Below are 21,991 nucleotides of genomic sequence, written 5' to 3' on the forward strand. Positions count from 1 at the left end.
CCGCGTTACAGCGAGGGGTCACTGTATATGAAATAATTTATAAAAAGCAACTGAGTAATTTGTAGAATGGCTGCATATCTGAGTTTATCTAGGTGTATCTGGGACTTCATTCTCATGCCTCATAATGCCTCAGCATTGAGGAGGTGGATTTATTTAAATAAGACAGTTCAGTCAAACATATGCTACACTTAACCTGCAGATCATGATATGAAAGTAAACTAATTTCAGCTGAATTTGGATTCAGGTAGATCAAGTAGAAACTGACAAGAACCGGATGAAACAACAAAAATGAAAACAAATTTATTTTCCAATATAAGATCAAAATGGTCCCACACTGTGGAAACCTTTCGTTTTAAGCTGCTCCATAGTTGATGCTGTTCCGTAAAAGATCAAGAATTCGTTTGGCCAATGCTTTTGACAGATTTGCTTCCTTATAAACACAGATTGGCACGTTAATGTCATTTTGAAACAGTTCCTGCATCGGTCCTGTACCAATACGCGCACCGACACGGGTTTTGGTCTGTGGGCTTGATGCATGAGCCGACGCATCGGTGTTGCCGGACCCATCACTACTTTTAGGAGTAGATGTACTCCTAAAAGTAGCTAGTTACTACCTAATTCTGATTATGTGTTATTGTTTTAACAGGAGGATCCAAAGTGGGAGTTTCCTCGTAAAAACCTGGTCCTGGGGAAGACTTTAGGCGAAGGGGAGTTTGGTAAAGTCGTCAAGGCAACGGCGTTCAGACTGAAAGGAAAGGCCGGTTACACCACTGTGGCTGTGAAAATGCTTAAAGGTAAAACTGGCCAAGCAAGTAATGAAGTAATGATGATGTATGAGGAGCGAGAGCCTGAAAAAGATGAAGTGCTTCTTCCTCCTTCTCACCAGAAAACGCTTCACACACCGAGCTGCGTGACCTCCTGTCCGAGTTCACGCTCCTGAAGCAAGTCAACCACCCACACGTCATAAAGATGTACGGCGCATGCAGCCAGGAGGGTGAGGCCTCGCTCCTTCTCCTCCGCTGTGTGCGCCGCTCGGCCTCTGAGTGATGCGTTTCTCTCAATAGGGCCATTGTACCTCATCGTTGAGTACGCCAAATTTGGGTCACTCCGTAATTTCCTGCGTGAGAGCAGGAAAGTTGGCCCCAGCTACATGGGCAGGGATGCAAACCGAAACTCCAGCTACCTGGAGAACCCCGACGACAGGGCGCTGACCATGGGAGACCTCATCTCCTTCGCCTGGCAGATTTCCAGAGGCATGCAGTACCTGGCAGAAATGAAGGTGTGGAGAGACTGAAGCCACTGTGGCCTGTCACAGTGTCCAATAAATCAGTTCATCGCATGAGCTCAATAATTTCCATTTGCATCATTTTTGTTTCTTTTTCTACCAAAAACTGGATGACAAACGTCTGGTGCTTTGGTCTCAACTGGCCCTTTTGTATGTTTACAGAGACTTCATAGTTAATTTTATTTAACATTTCTGTTGTTTTGTTTATTTCTTTTGGAGATTTAAAATGTCTTTGAGAATCTGTTCTTACATTATTACCATTGTACTACTTGAAAATGGTCTTAAAACACAATATTATCTTATATCATGATAACTTCTGGGATGATTTATCATCCAACAAAATTTGTTGTCGTGACATGCTTAACTGTTAGCAATTAAGCATTTCATATACTGAACATTTAAGCTGAAATAATTACTAAACTCTAATATTTATTACCAATAATAAATTAAATCAGGTCAGTTAGGATTACAAAAATTATTTCAATTAGCTGCAAAAGCAAAAATCATTTTTATTTTCTTTCTTTTACTCCCGAAATGATTAATCGGATTAATTGAGATTAATTTGATCAATTACGATTAATTGATATTAATTTGACTCAAAGAGTGAGAAATTTAAGCTTTGTGTGTGTGTAAAATCCTGCCTCAGCTGAAAGCAGTTTTATTTTAATAAGTTTTATTTTTGCGCCATCAGCTCGTTCACAGGGACCTCGCTGCGCGAAACGTCCTGGTCGCAGAGGGACGGAAGATGAAGATCTCTGACTTTGGTCTGTCCAGGGACGTTTATGAGGAGGATTCGTATGTTAAGAGGAGCAAGGTTGGGAAAAAATATATATAATTTAGGCAAACTGAAACATTTTGTAAAGTTAAAACCCAAACTAAGTCTGGTTCTGTTCAACAGGGCCGAATTCCTGTGAAGTGGATGGCGATAGAGTCTCTGTTCGATCACATTTACACAACGCAAAGCGACGTGTGAGTATGAGCTGATCATTCATGTAACTTTCACAACTACAGCAGAAATAATGGTTACAATTAAAAAACTAATTAAGAAAATATACATGTGAAAGAAATAAAATGCAGAATCTCGGTAAACTGGATGGAACTTCATCTGATCTGCATCAGTTTATCATGAAAGCAGTAGTTAAAAAGAAAACTTCAGTCATACTTTACAAGTATTTATCCTGTTATAGACCTTAAACATGAATGCTTCATCTGTCACCGTGCTCCTGCTGGGTTTATTTTAAATGTATCGCAACTTTCTGGTTGTAGCATTAAGGAAATGGATCAGGGTTTCCCGGAGTGTGGGATTTGGATCAGAAGGTAGTTCGTCTGTTTTTGTGACTGGAAAACGTTTCCCGGTTTTCCAGCTGGTCCTTCGGTGTGCTGCTGTGGGAGATAGTGACCCTGGGGGGAAACCCATACCCAGGAATCGCTCCTGAACGCCTCTTCAACCTCCTCAAGACCGGCTACCGGATGGAGAGACCAGAGAACTGCTCTGAGGAAATGTGAGCATGTCTGCTGACCACTGTAACTTCCCTCTGCCGCTCCAAGATGGGGTGAAACGAGTCCGTTGGAGGGAGAAACGAGTCATGTTTCACGAGCTATGGAACATTTTTCCCTCTGTAGGTATAACCTCATGCTGCGATGCTGGAAGCAGGAGCCGGACAAGAGGCCGACATTCTCAGATATCAGCAAAGAGCTGGAGAAGATGATGGTGAAGAGTCGGGTATGGAGTTCAGTTTGACACGATCTGAGGCTGGATCCATTCATTCTATTGGGACAGAGCTCAGAGGGGGTTAGGGTAGCTGCTACACCTGTTAGCACAGCTTCTACACCTGTTGGCACAGCAGTTACACCTGATAGCATAGCTGCTACACCAGTTAGCACAGCTTCTACACCCGTTACCCTAGCTGTTGCACCAGTTAGCCTTAACGTGTTAGCCCAGCTGCCACACGTTAGCCAGCTTCTTCGCATGTTTTACTAACTGCTTCATTTGTTAGCTAGCTGCTTCACCAGTTACAAAAACTGATTCACGTGTTAGCCTAAGTGCTTCAAGTGTTAGCATTTGGGCTTCATTTGTTAGCCTTCCCGCTTCATCTGTGAGCCTAGCTGCTTCACCACTAAACTCATTCACATGTTAGCCTATAATGCTTCAAGTGTTAGCATTCATGCTTCATCTGTTAGCCTAGCTGCTTCACCAGTTAGCCAAACTGATTCACATGTTAGCCTATAATGCTTCAAGTGTTAGCATTCATGCTTCACCTGTCAGCCTAGCTGCTTCTTTGAAACAGCTGAGTTTCATCCATCTATTTATCCAACATTCAACCAACCATCCATCTTTCTATCAACTCATACATCATACTTCCTCTTGTCCACCATCCATCTTTCTTTCAGTCCATCCAATCATTCATCCTGACCACTGTAGATTATTTGCTTTAAATCAACTATGAACTTTAAAATTGGGCTAAATCCAACTGAAATGTTTTATTTTTCTGACCATAAAATGTGGAGGAGCCCTGAAGCAACGATGCAGCGCTGCAATCTGACAGATGGTTTTATCTTCAGTGGTTTTGACTTTGTGAAAGCTGAGGCAACAATGCGACCATGCCCACTGTAACCACTTTAATTTAAGAGTTCAGTGTCGGTACTGGAGACAGGAATGCTGAAAACGTTCCCAGAGATTTACAGTGGCAGTGCTGGGTTTTAATTAAATAGTTTTACTGGCGGGACTCTGCCGTCTCCATGAGTCTGACCTTCACCATGAGCTCAGCCCGACCTGACTGTCCGCTCCTCCGCTCCTCACAGGACTACCTGGACCTGGCGGCGTCCACGCCGGCCGACGCCCTGCTGTACGACGACGCCCTCTCCGAAGAGGACACCCCACTAGTGGACTGTAATAACGCCCCTCTCCCTCGAACCCTCCCCTCCACATGGATTGAAAACAAGCTCTATGGTAGAATCTCCCACGCATTTACTCGCTTTTAGAAACAGGACACACGACTCTCTTTTTTGGCAAGCTGTGATTGGCTGTTTTTATTTATTTTTTTGTTTAGTTTTTTTAGCCGTAGTCAAGTGTGTGTGACTGTGACCTAGGCATGCTTCTTTTGCTGTTTGATTCTCCCATTTCACCGTAAATGAGAGGCTCAGTGTGGGAAGAAAGAAAAAAAGATCCTGTCTTTTGTTTTGTTTTATTTGGACCTGCTTCTAATGTGTGCTGACCAAAATATACAACATTCGTAAATATACACTATATTCTAATTTATCAGCCATCTATCATTGATGTTAATTAGCAGATGGCTCATTTTGCCGTTATGCTTGTATTGTTTGAAACAGTGGAGGGAACGGAGTGTAACATTTGAAACAGGTCCTCATTGATTCACTGTGGTTTGGAAGTAATTCTTCTGACTTTTATGTGTTTTTGAAAAGCTGAACAGAGTAAAAAGTAAGGCTTTTGAATGCAACTCTCAGGTGACAAAAACTGCATCATAAAAACACAAATAATTAAACATTTGTAGAACAGGCCATCATGAAAACCTCCAGTTTCATTATTTAAACAAAACATGAATGTTAGCGTAATTTTCTTCAAAACAGGTTAGTTACACTGGTAAGATGATATATTATTTAAAATTATGATAATGATTTTAATATGTAAGTTTATCTGCTCCAGTAAGTTATTTTAGTCTTTCCATAATTGACACAAAAATCTTTCCTGTCACATTTAACTCTTAAAAAAGTTGTTTCCTCATCTCTACTCATATTAAAACTCATAAAACACAGATTGAAATACGTCAGGAGTTTGTTTCTGTTTACAATTGTAAAACATGACTAAATATTAACTTTCTGAAAAAATCCAGTCTCACAGATTGATGTTCGTGGAAAATTTAGTGGAAGGAAAAAGTCTGCTTTGGAAGTGGAGCACAAACAATTCACGACATTTTAGAGATTGACAAAGTGAGAACTGCAGGTTGAGGGAGCGTCCTCAAACACGGGATGTGCTTTTAATTCAGCAGTTTTGAGAAAAAGTTTTTACACCAGAGAGATCTGCAGTCTGACTCAACCAGCTCATGTTTTTAAGTACAGATATATTAACAAATGCAAATTTGTAACAGTCTTTATTTTTTTTCCCTGAAGAATGACAAATAAAAGTACAAGTAATGTTTTTAGATTTTGTCTAATTGTCAATAGGTTTAACTCTATGTGCCATTTTAAAAAACTAGAAATAAAACAGCTGGTACTTTAAAAATTAAAAAAAGATTTCCAAAAGTAAACAAGTTTTATTTGGCTGTCCTGGCAGAAAAATTGCTCTTCATGTTGTAAATATTGCAGATTTATGTACTTAGAGGAAAATTTCATAAATCAGGGGTGTCCAAAATGTGGGTCGAAGGCCATTTGTGGCCCTTAAAATGATTTAATTCGGCCCATGACAAGTCAAGAACGGTAAAAATTTGGCCAACAAAATAGGATTGTTTTCTTTTAATAACTCAGCAGTTCACAGCCCTTTGTATGTTTTGAGTCCCTAATATGCCAATTTTTAAAATCTGTATATTGTTGAGCACTTAAAAAAGAAAAAAAAATGTTTAATGAATTTTAAACCTGCCAGTAGTTTAAATTTGTGACATTTGGCCCCCAGAACAAAATATTTGAAAACATTTATCTGCAGTTAAAGCTTCCTTTAATCAATAGTTTATAGAAAGATTGTTCATTAATCTAAACACTTTATAAATCATTAATAACAGTTTATTATGGTATAATAATGTAAGAACACATTCTCCAATACCAATAAACTTCAAACTAATGAACATTTAACACTGGGACTGGAAGACATTTGAAACATTCAAAACAAAATAAACAAAAACAAGAAATAAAATGAATCAATTCTATACATAAAATTATTCTTCAAAAGAGGAATAGTTGTGACAAAAACACCAGACTGAAGATTTTTATTCAGGTTTTGGTAGAAAGACAAAAAAGAGAAAGATGATAATCATAAAAATGGAAATTATTGAGCTTGTTTTATCAAGCGATTTACTGATTTATTGCAACAGGCCTAATAACTCCAGGTAAAATACAAAGGTGTAATTTTGGCTCTTCTCACCCTTAACCTATGCATAATACACAGTTATTAATGATTTATAAAGTGTTTATAGATGACTTAACATATCTATTAACCATTTATTAGCCAACTATTGTAAAGTGTTTTTTAAGGTGTATAAAATCTGAAACCTGGCCCAGCCAGTAAATAACACCACTGAGTTTGATTCCAGAGCCTTACTGCCTGTTTACCTCTCACAGAGTGCAGAAAAATGATATGTTCTCATTTTTAGGCATGTCATACCCCAGCTGGCCCGAGACGAGCCCGGTACCGCTCAACAGACACGATGCCACTAATCCGGTCTTTACAAGATATGCCAATGATAGTGTTTATGCAAACTGGATGGCTTTGCCTTCACCTGCTAAAGCTGTGGACAAGCTCGATAGCTAAAGGCAACGCTGCACTGTAGAAAACATGGGTAACTGCTAGATGTATATTTATTTTTCTGAGTTTTTGTATTGACCCTTTGCAACTACGTCACTTAATCACTGGAGGTGCCATGACGGACATCGGAAGTGAGGGATTGGGAGTATACGTAGTTCCCACAAGTCTGAACTGGAAGTAAAATGCAACATCTTGGTAGGCAATCACATGCAGTTTGAGACCATCAAAAAGAAAATATGTGGAAATTCTTGACCAATGTGCAAGAGAAAGATACATGAACAAAATGGCTACTGTCGGGATTGACCCGTATGAGACGGAAAAGAAAAATATGTCAGACGATGTGGACAAGCTGCCTCTGATCTCATACTTATTATTAACACGGAGTAAATGTTCCAAAAGATTTGTAAAAACGAACGAACTCTTCAGGTTCTGGTGACTGTAAGAGTAAGTGCATATGGTAACACACACATAGGCTACATGTCTGTATTAGCTTTAGATAAAAGCTACATTATATAAGCTAATTTTGCTAGTTCAGCAATAAGTACTACAGTAAGTCTCACTATTTATCTTAGTATTACAGAGGTGGTTAGTGTGCTCAAAAATAGTAATCGAGTAATAGTTGCAATGTACTTATATTGTTTATAAGCTAGCTAGAGGAGGCGAGAGCTAGTTTTAAGCTTATGGCTTGTTTACTGTTGTCATAGCAACTGCCTACCAAGATGGCACAAACTTCACAGAAGTGTGATGTCACATGAGAAATATGTATTGAACAGATCGACTTAAGTGTTTTCCCAAGTTGTTTTGTTGCCAGTTTATTAACGGCTGCTTCTTGTTCAAGTCGAGCTAATTTGTCTGTGAATGTAACACACCATAGACAGCGTTATTTACAAAAGTTGGAAATAGCTAATTTAGAAACCAATGTTTCCTACCTCCTGATGTGTTGATAAAATTACAAATTTACCCTGAATTCACGCCACATAATTTATATCATAAACAGCGTTTCCTCCCTTTACTCCGGAGCAGCCTTAAAAACGAGATGCTAACCAGTTTTGTTTTTTTTCCCATACATGCTAGGCTACATGACGGTGGGGTATTTTCTCCATGATTACTATTGGTTAGACATGTACCTTCTCTATAATCCAATATTTGATTGCATCTTCCTAATCATACTTCATTATAAAGTTTATGATAGTTAAACTTCTTGCCTTGTAAAAAAGTGTTCGCTGCAAATCCGCCATTACACCGAGGGCTGCCTGTCATTATGTTTGACAACTGATATCCATCGCCGCCGTATTTTCCTCATTAAAAATTATACAATAAAAAATTACAAGTTTAGTTTGTATCCTTGTATGTTTTTAAGGTGAAATAAATTAAATAGCGATATTAGGCTACCTGATGTCTGTTTTTTTAAGTTGTCTCGACGTCCGTCATGGCAGAGCGGACTGGGCTCCGAACAGCGTGACGTCACACGCAAAGGGTCAATACCCGCCATTTTATTTGTTTTCAACTGTTATTTTTTTTATTTTTTTGTCGTTCAGACCAACCCCACGCTCCTCGTTATTACCTCACAGGTCATGCTGACCAAACTGTATCACTGCATGACTGTTGTGCCAGACTGTATGTCAGTGTCGATGTCTTTTAAGTGCCTGCGCTGCTTTCTACGACGGCCTCCAGCTGATTATGAGGTTCCTGTTTCAGTCCAGGAGATTGAGAAAAAAACCCGCTGTTTTCGTAACTGGATTGTTTTGTCCTGAAACTCTCAAACCTGCTTTGTGTTTCAAAGCTTCCAAAGAAAAATGAATGCCTGAACTCTTTGTTTTTTCTAACTTTTTTCTTCGGTTTTTACTAAAAATGACACTAGAGGGAGGGCTGGTCCAATCAGAGGAGACGAGGCTTAATGGCGGCTCGGCGCACATCCGGTGTCTCATTTCCATTCTTTGTCATAATTATGTAAAGCAATGTGTGTTATTGCTGTTATGGTATTTGTTTTTGTTCTGGTTAATAAAAAATAACTTCAAACCAGCAGTTTGCGTGACCAGTTTCTTCTATACAGCCGATAAATAGAATTTGAGTTTGGAATACATTGGAGTAGACCAGTGGCGCACCTAGAAAGTTTTCATACAGATGGCCATATACAGGGGTTATCCTCAGTCAGCACATAAATGAATTCATAACATAAAAAAATAATTTACATATGCTCCCTATGTATACATTATATTTTTACATTGTTTTTTTATATATTATGTATACGTTTCTGAAAGATAATGTTACCATAGTAAGTTGTGTTAACGTTTTATTCAGTTAATACAGTTCATTTTCCTCAGTTCCTGATTTTAAAAACCATTCAACTTGCCATATTATCCAATAATGTTTCAAATGAGTCTTTAAAAACCCAGAAGAATATGGCTGGTATAATCTCAGGGCGAATCCTTCTAAATAACAGTCTAATCCGTCCATCATTGGTTACTTCTAATGGGTTTAATAAGGAAATTAGTGAAACTAAAAATAAGCCCTCATGACATTTCCTGGTTTACTTTGGGAAACGTGGTGATAAAAATTGATAAAGATCAAACAGATTCATCATGTATCTGAGCCAACTTCAGGGTTAATTCATTTAGCATGTCATCACAGATATCAGCTCTGGGTCATGAACTGCAGCTGACAAAACATCTGAGAAAAATTTAGCTCACTGTAGATTTTTCTGCAGCAAACGTGTCACTTTTCTATGTTGACATTTAAAAATAATTAGAATTGCAAAAGCTTTTATTCACATAGAGGTCAACTTTATGTTAAGAGTGAGAATTTACAGGGTAAAATGAAGAAAGAAACTGCAGTAAAAGTTATTTGACATCTTATATATATTATATTATATTATATTATATTATATTATATTATGTTACACGATCTCAAAAGTGCCATAAGAGTTTATATTAATGCTACTAATGCTAAGAAAGCGAAAAAATAACTAATTTGCCTTTTTTTAAAAATAAACCCTAACTGTCCTCTTCATGATAGTTTGTCAACATACATACACTGTAATACACACTGCTACAGGAAATATGTCCTTCATTATATATTTAAGTTACAACAACATTTAATTTACCACGAGGAAATTGATGGCGTTCTGAGTTGTAAAATAATTATTGTGAGACACAGGAGAAGCGGCGTGATTTGTGACGTCACTCGCCAACAAAGCTCCTATTGGTTCTCCTGTGACCGGAAGTAGACTACTACCCACTCTTTTCTCTGTGCTCCGTGGCGCTCTGTAAGCAGAAGCTGCTGTCGACTGCTGGTTTCGTGAGAAACATTTCCGCTTCGAGCACAGGCAGACATGGACGAACGCAAAACCAGGTGAGGAACATTTTTTAACTACCATCACCGTTTAATGAGCGTTAATTTTAGGGAGCTAGATAAGCTGGAGGCGTCGCGGAGAGCTCAACGTCTCTAAGGTCTCAGAACCTTCCGTGTTTCCGGTTTTGATTTTTCAAAATAAGACTACAGTTGTAAGTACACTAACGCTCGGCTAGTTCGTAAATTCGATGTTTAATCAATAAAAATGAATATTATTGAAACGTTTATTAACGTGTATCGGTTAAAAATTTAATATTGTTATATAGACTCCTCGTTGCATTCATTTTGTTGTATTTCTAGCGTTTATTTCCAATGTTTTTGTTGATGAAAACCAAAAAGTCAGTTCGTCTGAACTGAATACGACGAGACTGATAAAATATGGTCTTTAATTATAGAAAAGCGACGTTATAACCATGTTGTGTTTTGCACTATCATAGAAGAGTGCTGACTTGACAGTCACTTACTTTTTCAAACTGTCATCGCTAAAGAGGCTAACTGCTGTATCCAAGGTAATTCTTGGAAAGTTGAGTGGAAGAAAAATGTTAGACGTGTCTCACCGTGGTTAAGAAGAAGAAAGACTGGACTGGACTGTCTCAGTGGTGACAGCGGAAACTGAGTTCTGCCGGTGTTAATTTGCTTTGATTTACACTTTGAGACATAAATAGTGTCAAGCATGTTTTTTTAGTGATTCATCACATGAACAAACTTATTCTGGTGTGATTGTATTCACTCACATTTCTTATGTAATGGAAACACTGCTGTTGGAAAATTGTGGTAGTTTTTCAACATAAGGGGAATACTGACAAAGTTTTGGGCACATTTTTAATGGAAATGCAGCGATTGCTACATAGCGTGATATTGATATCAGGAGTTTTATTTGTTGTTTTGTTTATTTATATTTTTATATTTAATTTAATATTTAATTTTCATTAGAATTTAGAGTTTGATATTTGAGAATATGTTTTTGCATTATTATTATACCATTATATTATATTACTTGAAAATGGTTTCAAGACATTATTGTTTATCCCAATAACTTATAGGATGATTTATCACCCAGTCATATTTGTTAAGTTGACAGGTGTTGTTATTTTGTGTTTTGTTGTTGTTGTTTCCTTCACAGGTGATTGTTGGAACAAAGCGGAGCCATGAAATGCCAGCAAAGCGTCGCGTTTTAGAGGAATACTTTGTGCGATGTGAGCAGGAGGAACGCGATGCAGACTCCCCAGCTGTAGGTCGCATGCGGACGTGATGCCCAGGCGGGGGTTCCCCTTGCAGGGCCGGGTCCGCTGGCTCCTGCTGGCCCTCTTCCTGCTCCTGGTGCTGCTGCTGTTTGCCTACCTGCTGGAGTGCACGCCGCCGGCCGACGCCAGCCAGACGCTACCCGGCGTGGTGGGCGAGCCCTTCAACAGGGAGTACTACCAAACGCTGCTGCAGGAGCACGAGGAGCGCCACCTGAGCCGCGTCTACAGCCTCAAGCGCCAGATCGCGCAGCTCAAGCAGGAGCTGCAGGAGATGAGCGACAAGCTGAAGCTGATGCAGGAGAAGAAGGAGCCGCCGGGCGTGCAGGGCCTGGGCGAGAACCAGGAGCCTGGCGACCTGCTGGAGTTCCTGCACTCCCAGATCGACAAGGCCGAGGTCAACGCCGGGGCGCGGCTGCCCAGCGAGTACGCCCTGGTGCCCTTCGAGAGTTTCACCTCCTCCAAGGTGTACCAGCTGGAGATGGGGCTGACGCGGCACCCGGAGGAAAAGCCGGTCCGCAAGGACCGGCGCGACGAGCTGGTGGAGGCGGTGGAGGCGGCGCTGGACATCATCAACAACCCGGACGAGGAGGACGGCGTGGAGGAGGACGTCCCCGTGCAGAGGCAGACCTACACTGACAGCCACTTTATGGAAGGCAAGACAGTACAAACAAACAGAGCCTACGGAACAACAACAGGGCCAAAAATACAAACTTTAGTCTGAGTTCTGACTTCAATATTTTGATGTGAAAAGTACAAATTCTGACGTTAATCTCAGAATTTAAAGTATGAATTCTGATTGAAGTCAGAATCCAATTCCAATCTCTGGATTTTGACTTTTTTTTTATCACAATTTTGACTTTTGGTTTAAACATCAGAATTTTTACTTTAAGAATTCTGAAATTAATATTTTGCTATGAAAAGTATGAATTCTGACTTCAATGTCAGAATTCGGAACAACAATGTTAGAATTCTCTTAGTTGCAAAGTCACATCACTGCTTATTTTTGGCCCTAATCCTTTTCCATAAGATCCAATATCTGATCTTAATCTTTTTTAATCCTTAATTTATTTTCTAAAAAAGTAATTAGAAATTACAGAAAATATTTTCATTTCATTCATTCCTTGTGAGTTTTACAACAGAGCATTGGGCCCAGGTCACAATAATTTTGTTTAATTATAATAAAGTCGTAATATTAACAGACTATTGAGGAAATTTTATCTTAAAAATTTTCCTCTTTAAAAATTGAGGAAAAAAGTCATTTCAATGAGAAAAATCTCCTTATAGATCCGACATGACGACCTTGAAACAGACTCAGTTGTTTGCTCATTTCAAAGTTCTGCTGCTGATAATTTGATGCGATTTAATATTTCTTTACCTTTAAATGATACCAAGATGCTCAACATTCCTCATTTTACCTCATTCTGATCATTTACGACTGTATTTTTGCTGTGCTGTCTCCGTCTCGGCGCTGCAGGCCTGTACAGGACGGAGCGGGACAAAGGGACGCTCTACGAGCTTTTCTTCGCCAAGGAGGACTCCAGCAGCTTCCGGCACGTTTCGCTCTTCCGGCCGTTCGGGCCGATAATGAAAGTCCGCAGCACATCGGTGGAGACACTGGGGATGATCATCAACATCATCGTGCCGCTGGCGGGCCGAGTCGACACTTTCTCACAGTTCTTACAAAACTTCAGGTGGGACGACGAGCCTCTGTCTGTGAGAAATGAAGCTGCTTGTTTCTTATTTAATCAGCTCTGTGGGAACTGAACACTAGTGAAAATGAAATGATCTGTTTTCAGGGAGGTGTGTGTTCAGCGGGACAGGCAGGTCCATCTCACCGTGGTTTATTTTGGACAGGAAGGTCTGCAGGAAGTGAAGTCATCGCTGGAGAAAATGTCCAGGTTTGTGTTCTTGTGCTTTTATCACTTTATATTATTTTCAACAGTATTTTTTTTTTTTTTTTTATTTCATATTTTTTATTTCAAGTTGCACAAAGTAAACACACATCTGTTCATTCTACTTGAACTTTTCTAGATTAATTCCCAACCACAACCTATGAAATGTTGTTTTTCCCTGCAGAGAGGAGACTTTCTCCAATTACACTCTGATCCCGGTGGATGAGGAGTTTTCTCGCGGCCGCGGTCTGGACATCGGCGCCAACGCGTGGAAGAACGGCGACGTCCTGATGTTTTTCTGCGACGTAGACATTCGTTTCTCCGTGGACTTCTTGAACACGTGCCGGCTCCAAGCCGCTCCCAGTAAGTTCCTCCACATGTTCAGGATCTTTATCTTCCCAGCTTAACGCTCCTCTGTTTAATGAATTTTCTCATGCTTTTGTAGATAAGAAGGTTTTCTACCCGGTTGTGTTCAGTCTGTACAATCCGGCCATCGTTTACGGAAGCTTGGAGCTGGCTCCACCTATTGAACAGCAGCTGGTGAGGCGCCTCAACATAACGCTCATTTTAACGTTGAATAACCTTAAATTATGTAAAATCTTATCTCTGAACTTTTATCTTCAGAGTCACAAAAAAGACGCTGGATTTTGGAGAGATTTTGGATTTGGAATGACCTGCCAGTATCGCTCAGATTTCCTAAACATTGGTAAGCAACAAACAAGTTACATCGGTTTTCATAATTATATTTATTTATTATATTATAGCGACTTAAAACACTTGTATCTGAAAACCCATCAATTTTCAATTGTTTCCATTAAATGAGAAACACAGTTAAAATTGCACATGGAGTTTATTTACACAACAAATCATTAAACCAAATTCTCCTTCTTCTTCCTGTTGTCGTCTTCGTGGTTTGATCCAGTAGAAACATCATGCGACTCCTTTGATGCAGATTTTTCATACATTTTTGGCTTAATTACAGCTCTGAGTGTGCTGTTCTTTCAGCAAATGGCCTTTTGAGAGACTCCAGTTAATCAATCCAGTTGACGAATAATCGATTAATCACAGTATCTGATTAATCAGTTTGGTCTTAAATCACTTAATTTTATTCCTTTTTGTTGCAGCACAAAATACTCTTATAGTCGTGTATTGGTCTGCAGTGAAGATGCTGTGGAGGTTAACCAATCAAATATCAGGATCACTCATAGATATAGTAGCAGAGCAAATAATTATCAAATAAATACTGAAATAAATTTGTATTGACATAGATATGTGTATATATATATATATATATATATGTTAAGTTTTATGAGTTGTTTAGTTGCAAATTTTGTATAGTTTTCTATTATTTGAATGATTAATTGTGATTAATCGTTTCAACACATCGTTTCCTGAGTTTAATGTCAAAAACCATCTGAGATTAAAAGAAATTTATCGATTGATGTTTTATTCCTGCAGGCGGCTTTGATCTGGAAGTGAAAGGCTGGGGCGTGGAGGACGTCCACCTGTACAGGAAGTACCTGCGGAGCGAACTGATCGTGATCCGGTCGCCGGTGTCCAGCCTCTTCCACCTGTGGCACGAGAAGCAGTGCGCAGACGAGCTGACGCCGGAGCAGTACCGCATGTGCATCCAGTCCAAAGCCATGAACGAGGCGTCGCACCCCCACCTGGGCATGCTGGTCTTCCGGGACGAGATCGAGGCCCACCTCCGGAAGCAGGCCTTCAAAACGCAGAGCAAGATGGAGGCCTGAGGAAGAGACCGGTGTTCCCAAACGAGACTTAAAGCTGCAGTACGCAACTTTTATTAAAAATAGGTTTCTACACGTTTTATATGAAACAGATAATCTGCGAAAAGATCGATCTCCTCCACCTGAGCTATTACCTTCTGAAGAAATGTATCAAAAACAACCAATCAGAGCCAGGAGGAGGGGCTTAGCGCTGTCAATCATCATCGTGAACGCACTGATAAATGTCCGAATGATGGAGAAACAACTTCCTGTTGCAGTAAAAACAGCTTATCCTCCATCATTGGTTGTCAGGCTAACTAGCCTAGCGTTCATGACAGAAGAAATAGGGGGAGGCTGAATGACAGCGCTAAGACCCGCCTCCTCCCGGCTCTGATTGGTTGTTTCTCGATAGTACAGGGAGAAGGTTTTTTTCTTCAGATCATCTGTCTCTTATCAAACTGTCACAACATGAAGACAATTTAAACAAAAAATGTAAAAAAAAATATAAAGTTACATACTGTAGCTTTAAAGGGGCTTTGCAGCAAAAAGACATTTAATCCTGATTAATGGAAGACTTGGCGGTGTACAGTGCACCAGTTAGTTAATGGTGATAAATCACCATTAACTAATTTAATCGGCTGAATAGTGATTAATCGATCCTTCTGCTTTTCTCTGCACAGCTGTAGACGGATGAATGTAGAAAAATGTGAAACGTGGCACAAAATGGAAGCCTTACGATCAAATCAGCAGTATTTAAGGAAGACTTAGCGTTATACAGAGGACCGCGTTTTGTTTCTGGGAACTTTTTGAAAATTGGTAAGTGTGACCTTGAGGGTCAGCGTTTCTTCGCCGTCTTCTTGCTGCTTCTGAATGTGAAACATTTCAGCTGCTTCTCAGACACGGAGGAGCAGCATAGGCAGGCAGCACCCAGCTGCGTTTGGAGAAAATAAATGGAAAATCAGTTGGGGGGGATGGGGGGGAGAATCACATTTCTAATTTATTGAGCATGAGAACAACAGAAAGTTGCACTTTCTCTCAGCGGAGATTAAAGTATATTCTGACCGTTTAATTTTCAGAGGCCCAAACTACGAAGGAAGATTAGCGGCTGGATTCTTGGCACTACTGGTTTCCCATAAAAGCTGAACTTCCGAGTATGATGGTGTTTTTAGGGCCAGACTAAGATTTTTTTTATTTTTTATTATGAGACTAAAGTTATAATGTTAGTAGAATAAAGATTGAAAATGACTAGAAAAATGTTTTCAATGAGATCAAAGCCTTGATTTCAAGATCTGACATCTGGTGATAATTATTTGATGCTAAAGTGTTAAAAGATTATTTATCTTTAAGATCAAAGTATAACTTCACAAGATGCTCAATTTATTTTTCAGGAATTCTCATAAAATTACTTCATTTTACTAATATTGCAAGTTTATTCTCATGACTTTATTCTCACAATATTGACTTAACGTTCAACTTTTTCTCATTATTTTTTTATTCTCTGATTTTATTCTTGTACAACTTTTTCCTCACAATTCGACTATTCTTGTGACTATTATTCTATAATTACATCTTTATTCTCGTAACATTTAATTTGCATACAACTTTGTCTCAACTTTTTTCGTATAATTATGACTTTTCTCATGACACTGAACTCTATTTTTCAAACGATTTAATTCTCGTTCGACATTTTTCTGTTAATGACTCTTGAAATGTGACTTTTTTCATATTATTTTGACTTCATTCTCGCACAACTTTATTTTTCTCGCATTATTCCGACTTTGTTCTTTTAACACTAACTTTGTTTCTTGTAATATGGCTCTTTTTTCTCACAATATTACGACTATTTTCTAATTACATCTTTTTCTTAGTCTGGCCTGAAGCTTTCAGAAGACTCGATGTTGGTTACCTGAACTCGTCATAGATTTGTTTACCGCTTGCTTTGGGATCTTTAAGGAATATTTACCAGTTAATTGAAGGACTAAACTGATAAAAATAATTTGGTGCATAAGTTTGTATTTGTGGCAGATTATTTTTAATCCACAAGGTCAATTTGCACTAAAATGTGGATAGAAATGTTTCTTCGTAGCGTCGGCCTCTGATGAAGAACCTCTTGATTTATTTACAGAGAATTACTAGAAAAATGTTGGTTTTTGTTCAGACTGACTGTGTGGATAAAAAGGGAACATTTTGTGTTTTTTATTGTTGGATTGTGTCAGAGTTTAAATGCGTTGGACCAATCGGAGGATAAACTCCAGCATGCGGCTCACGCTGCTGTTTTCCCTCTAAATCTGTAGTTCCAGTCGCTCTTACATGTAAATACGTTTCAAACATTTCAGACTTTACATTGAACCTGCAGGTTCCAGAGGATTATATTAACTGTTCTGCTTGTTTTAAGCTGAGAGGATGTTACATAAACTGGTGCTTTGATTGTCTTAAATATACCAGGTTGCTCCTGCGTTGCGTTCTGTAATTATTTACATTTTGCTTGTTCTGCAGCGTTTTTAGGCTGTCTTAAAAGTTTCCTGGCTTGGCAGGAGAAACTAAACGTCTTCCTCTCGACGGCACATGACCGTCAAAAGCTGAATAATAAAAACAAATGAGCAAGAAATGGATTTATTGTGACGATTTGTCCATGAATAACTTACATCTGACTGCATTGGCTGTTCTTGTTCCGCCACCTGTTGTACATTTGCTATAAAAATGTAATATCAACCCTGTCAAGTGTCTCTGCTTCTACCAACTCATTTGTTTGTTTCTTAATTTAAGACAAATGGCATAATACCAACGTATTACTCATCTGTGTACAATAAGCTACTTCAATAAAAATAGAAAACCAGAATTGAGTAATCGGAGCATTAATGAGCGAGCGGCTCCGGATGGATCCCAACGATTTTGTAGATTTCCTTCAGGAGAAGCAGCGCCGTGTCTTCAGACTGCCTGCAGGACGAAACAGAAACAGCAGGTGGAAAAACATTTTACGGTTTTTAGTTTCCTCCAAGAAACAAAAGAGCAGAACTCTCCAATAAAACCACCACAAAAATATCATTGGTAAGTGTTTATTTTCTCTGAGAATGGAGATAAGATGTTAAAGGTCAGAGGATCAACTTTGTCACTATATTTAGCAGCTAAATAAATAAATAACCTTGAATAAAAACTCTTTGTAGAACTTTGGTGAGATTATCTGAGATTAATAAGATTCCACAAAAAAGTATTTTTACTAAAAGAGTAAGAATTATTAGTTTTTGCATCAGAATCACCATTTTAAAAACAAACAGTTTATCTACAGAAAGAAATAAAGTTAGGCAGTGGAAACCATTTCTGGTTTACATATTTTTACTGGTAAAAATAAAAAGTTAATATTTAGAAAAGTTTACCTTTTAAATATTATGGGAAATAAAACAGAATTTAGAAACAGTTTAACCAAACTTATCTGGATTTGGAAAAATAAAAAATAAATTGAAAACTTTTAAATACATTTGGTGATAATGAGTTTAATCCTCTGTTCTTAACTATTTTTAATTTCATATTCTAATTTCTACACTTTTGTTTTCATTTTTCCTGCAGTTTTTGTTTATAATCAACATTTCAGGACAAATCAATTATTATATAAACACTAAAATGAGGCAATTAGTAAATTACACAGATTTTGTGTTTTTTTTTTCTCCAAGAAGCATAACTGATGGTGATTTTACGATATTTAGGCCAGAGAATAAACTCATATTTCTACCAGAAAAAAGTCATAATAATATGAAAATTAAGTCACAATATCACCAGAATGAAGTTGTAAATTTATGATAATTAAAAAATTTAAATGAGGAATGTAGAGCCTGTTGTTAAGTTTTACTTTTAACTTGTTAAATCAACTTTTCCTCATAATTTAAAAAATTTCCTGGTAAAATTATAACTTTATTCTTGTAATTAAAAGAATAAAGTTCTAGTACCGTGTCGTATAATTTTCTCTTTTGCGTCTTAAATATCCAGTTACATTGTTACCGATTAAAAGCTAAACCTCTAACCCTTATTTATTTTTCTTTCATGTGAGCCATAGTGTGAAAACCCGGACGGCTCGGCCCGGTAAACTCAACATACCAGTAGCAGAGGTGGCTCTGCAGGGCGAACAGATATTCGTTGAAGCTCTCGATGGGTTTCTCCTGCAGGACGAAGTCGATCCGATTCCCTCCGTTCAGCATCCCGATCTTCACCTGCGGCTCGTCGTCCCTCTGCAGCTCCGCGCTCTCAGCCACTTTATGCTCTGTGGCGAACGACAACAGCGTTGTGGCGATCGCACAGACCCGGAGTTTGAAGAGAATAAGAAGGAGGCAGACATACCGTCGTGAACGTGCTGCTCCTCCTCCTCGATCTGATTGGCCACGATGGCGAGCTCGGCCTGCAGGGCGGAGGAGGTGTGGGCGCGGGCGAACTCGTTGAGCGTCTGCCAGGCGCTGCGCAGCGAGCTCATGAAGCCGTGCTTCAGGTCCGAGCCCATCCGGGACAGACTCTCCTTCAGCTCTGAAACCGATTCACACAAAACGCCCTGAAACGAGCTGCACCTCCGTTACAAACTTTACCAATATTACGCTCATAAAAATAAAATCTGAATAAGTTCGATAAGTCATTAAAAAACATCCAACCACTTCCTGCTGTCTTCTTTGTTGTTTCTGACAGTAGTAACATCCTGTTGTTGATCACATGCTTCACGTGATGTGAAAAAAATGTTTTCATTGCAGTTTTGCTAAATATATTAATTTTGATACAAAAAACACCTCAACGATAGCGCCAAAACTTTTTATCGTAAAGTCAAGTTTTTTAGGTTGTATTGAAATTTGTGAATTTCACAAAACTGGAACAGAAAGACTTTTTTTTACATCACAAACAACTACAATGTCAAAATTTGTGTATTTTATGGAATACACTAAAAACTCTCTTCCTGCACAAAAACATCTTATTGAAAAATTAGTTTTTTTAATGTGTGAATTTCCTTTAAGCAAATTTATTTCCCAGATTCGTTTTTCTGCAGTTTTTAAAACAATGGTTAAATTTGAGAATTATCATCGATTACACCAAATTATCTTAGATTACATAATATTAGATGAGTTTTTACTAGATCAACTCATAGATTAACTCATACCAGGATACATCAAGTTAGATTAGATAATCCGAGTTTAGATCAGAATCTATATTACCCCTTCCGTCGCTGACGACTAGTTTGCAGGACCGTAATTCCTCAAGACGTTGTGCTTTCTAAGCAGTATCGGGTTATTACGGTAATTTCACCCCCACCACAGCAGGGAGCAAGTTTTACTTCAGTTTAATCTGAGATATCAAAAGTTCCAGTTGTTATGGAGAAATGAGAAAATATATTTACTCACAGGACATTTAAAAAACTTCGTACAATTAAAATAAGGAATATTTTCCAGGTGGAGATTTGAAACTTGGATGGTTAAACTGCAGAAAATAATAACTTTAACAAGAGATTATGCCTTTTTTATTTCCACTGTATTCCCTCCATGATCTCACTTACAACAAACGGTAAACTGAGATTAAGCAACAGAAAGTGTTTTTCTGAAATGAAGAACTGAAACATCCCAGCAGCCTCTGGAAACTGATCAGTCAGCAGAAGTTTCTTACCGAGGTGAAGCCTCTTCCTTCCTTTGTAATGTGGGATTAAAACGGGCTTCAGGTCCAAATCTGGAACGATCATCGGCTCGATTCGGTACGCCACCGGGTCCAACTGAAACAAGACGGCGCCGTTAGCTTATTTTCAATCAGACGCTGTAGAGCTGGTCAACAACAATAAATATCACGGCAATATCAATGTCAATACGTACATCTGATAGAATATTCAATAATCAATATTTCTGGCTAGCTCAGCTGTGGTAGAATCAATTCTCTCTCACTCCATGGTTGCCTAGCAACAACCTGCCATGTAAGAAGCAGTTTCAAGTCCCCCTCTCTACCCCACCCAGCTTCGGTTGCCTGGCAACGACCTGCTGAGTAACTGACAGTAACAGTTTCAAGTTTCCCCACTTTCCCTCAAAACTGCTTAAAAATAAAAAACAACGGCGAGAAAACGGGATAAAACAGGAAACTAGTATTTAAAACAAGAAAATAATCAATAATTATTGATAGATTAATTTGAAACGATTACATGGTGATTAGTTTTTCAGCTTTATAATAGTTTGTAGTCATTTAACTCCTAACGTTCAGACGTTAAGGTTCTTCGCACCGGGTGGTAGATGTTGAAGAATCCCTTGCAGGTGGGCAGCTGGTACGCCTCGTCGATCTTCTCCAGGCCGCGGACCGTCAGGAACATCCCGATCGGAGAACCCAGGGCGAAGAAGTTCACCGGCTCAAAGTCCAGGCTGTGGTAGATCACTGACACCTGCAGAACCAGTCAGAGTCAGTCAGAACCAGTCAAAACCAGTCAGAGCCTGTCAGAACCAGTCAAAACCAGTCAGAACCAGTCAGAGCCTGGCAGAACCAGGCAGAACGTCAGCGCCGCTCCGCTACAGTTCATAACAATCTGCCCACCTGTCCAGTTCCAACTTCAAAGTAGTTGTAGTTCACGTGGACTGAAGACACGGTGCTGCCCACTGGTGGCTTGGTGGTGGCGCTACCGGCAGGCTGGGGAACTGCAGCCAGACTCTCCTCCTTCGCTTCTGCTTTCCTCTGCTGGCGTCCCGCCTGGAGACCACAGCCACCACACACCCAGCAGGGTCAAAGGTCACAAGCTATCAATTTCAAGTTGAAATTTTTCAATTTGAAATTCAGGAATTTCCATGGTTTTTCCTAGCAAATTTTCAACTTTTCAAACTCAGAAATGTTCTAGTTTTTTCTAGAAAATTTCTGAAATCTCAGGAAAAAAATTATTTTTTCTTGGCAGACATGTACTCCTTTTATTATATCTACAATGGCCTTGCTGTGTTTTAAGTTAGTTAGAATCACCAAAATAGTTTCTATTTGCTAAATGCTGGAAAAGTTGATAATATTTTTTAGAGATATTTTTGTAACTTTCTCAG

General features: G+C 39.0%; 3 protein-coding genes across 3 annotated transcripts in view; 2 read left to right on the plus strand and 1 right to left on the minus strand.

Moving 5' to 3' along the window:
- Positions 1-8,777, plus strand: part of ret (ret proto-oncogene receptor tyrosine kinase) — a 42,031-nt gene extending 33,254 nt beyond the window's left edge. Inside the window, exons 13-21 of the mRNA XM_015039487.1 lie at positions 647-794; positions 887-994; positions 1,065-1,279; positions 1,977-2,099; positions 2,184-2,254; positions 2,650-2,787; positions 2,909-3,008; positions 4,088-4,235; positions 6,607-8,777. Of these exons, the coding sequence (XP_014894973.1) occupies positions 647-794; positions 887-994; positions 1,065-1,279; positions 1,977-2,099; positions 2,184-2,254; positions 2,650-2,787; positions 2,909-3,008; positions 4,088-4,235; positions 6,607-6,764 (1,209 nt within the window). The 3' untranslated portion in view covers positions 6,765-8,777. The remainder of the gene's footprint in view (positions 1-646; positions 795-886; positions 995-1,064; positions 1,280-1,976; positions 2,100-2,183; positions 2,255-2,649; positions 2,788-2,908; positions 3,009-4,087; positions 4,236-6,606) is intronic.
- Positions 8,778-9,970: 1,193 nt separating this feature from the next.
- On the plus strand, positions 9,971-15,404 carry csgalnact2 (chondroitin sulfate N-acetylgalactosaminyltransferase 2). Its single transcript, XM_015039488.1, has 8 exons — positions 9,971-10,109; positions 11,233-12,006; positions 12,828-13,044; positions 13,150-13,251; positions 13,430-13,608; positions 13,691-13,785; positions 13,870-13,951; positions 14,704-15,404. The coding sequence occupies exons 2-8, from the start codon at positions 11,361-11,363 to the stop codon at positions 14,994-14,996; spliced, it is 1,614 nt and encodes a 537-aa protein (XP_014894974.1). The 5' UTR covers positions 9,971-10,109; positions 11,233-11,360; the 3' UTR covers positions 14,997-15,404.
- Positions 15,405-16,634: 1,230 nt separating this feature from the next.
- sec23ip (SEC23 interacting protein) overlaps positions 16,635-21,991 on the minus strand; it is a 15,592-nt gene continuing 10,235 nt past the window's right edge. The window contains exons 13-18 of the mRNA XM_015039489.1: positions 21,504-21,656; positions 21,199-21,354; positions 20,601-20,703; positions 19,302-19,481; positions 19,062-19,224; positions 16,635-17,909 (exon numbers count right to left, since the gene is read on the minus strand). Of these exons, the coding sequence (XP_014894975.1) occupies positions 17,828-17,909; positions 19,062-19,224; positions 19,302-19,481; positions 20,601-20,703; positions 21,199-21,354; positions 21,504-21,656 (837 nt within the window). The 3' untranslated portion in view covers positions 16,635-17,827. The remainder of the gene's footprint in view (positions 17,910-19,061; positions 19,225-19,301; positions 19,482-20,600; positions 20,704-21,198; positions 21,355-21,503; positions 21,657-21,991) is intronic.

The sequence above is a fragment of the Poecilia latipinna genome, unplaced genomic scaffold (assembly GCF_001443285.1).
Source record: "Poecilia latipinna isolate Pla-1442-1.1 unplaced genomic scaffold, P_latipinna-1.0 Scaffold474, whole genome shotgun sequence".
NCBI lineage: Eukaryota > Metazoa > Chordata > Actinopteri > Cyprinodontiformes > Poeciliidae > Poecilia > Poecilia latipinna.

Coding starts and splice junctions, on each gene's coding strand:
- csgalnact2 (XM_015039488.1), top strand. CDS start 11,361: ATGCCCAGGCGGGGGTTCCCCTTGCAGGGCCGGGTCCGCTGGCTCCTG. Junction 13,252..13,429: donor TCGCTGGAGAAAATGTCCAG/GTTTGTGTTCTT, acceptor TTTTCCCTGCAG/AGAGGAGACTTTCTCCAATT. Junction 13,952..14,703: donor CTCAGATTTCCTAAACATTG/GTAAGCAACAAA, acceptor TTATTCCTGCAG/GCGGCTTTGATCTGGAAGTG.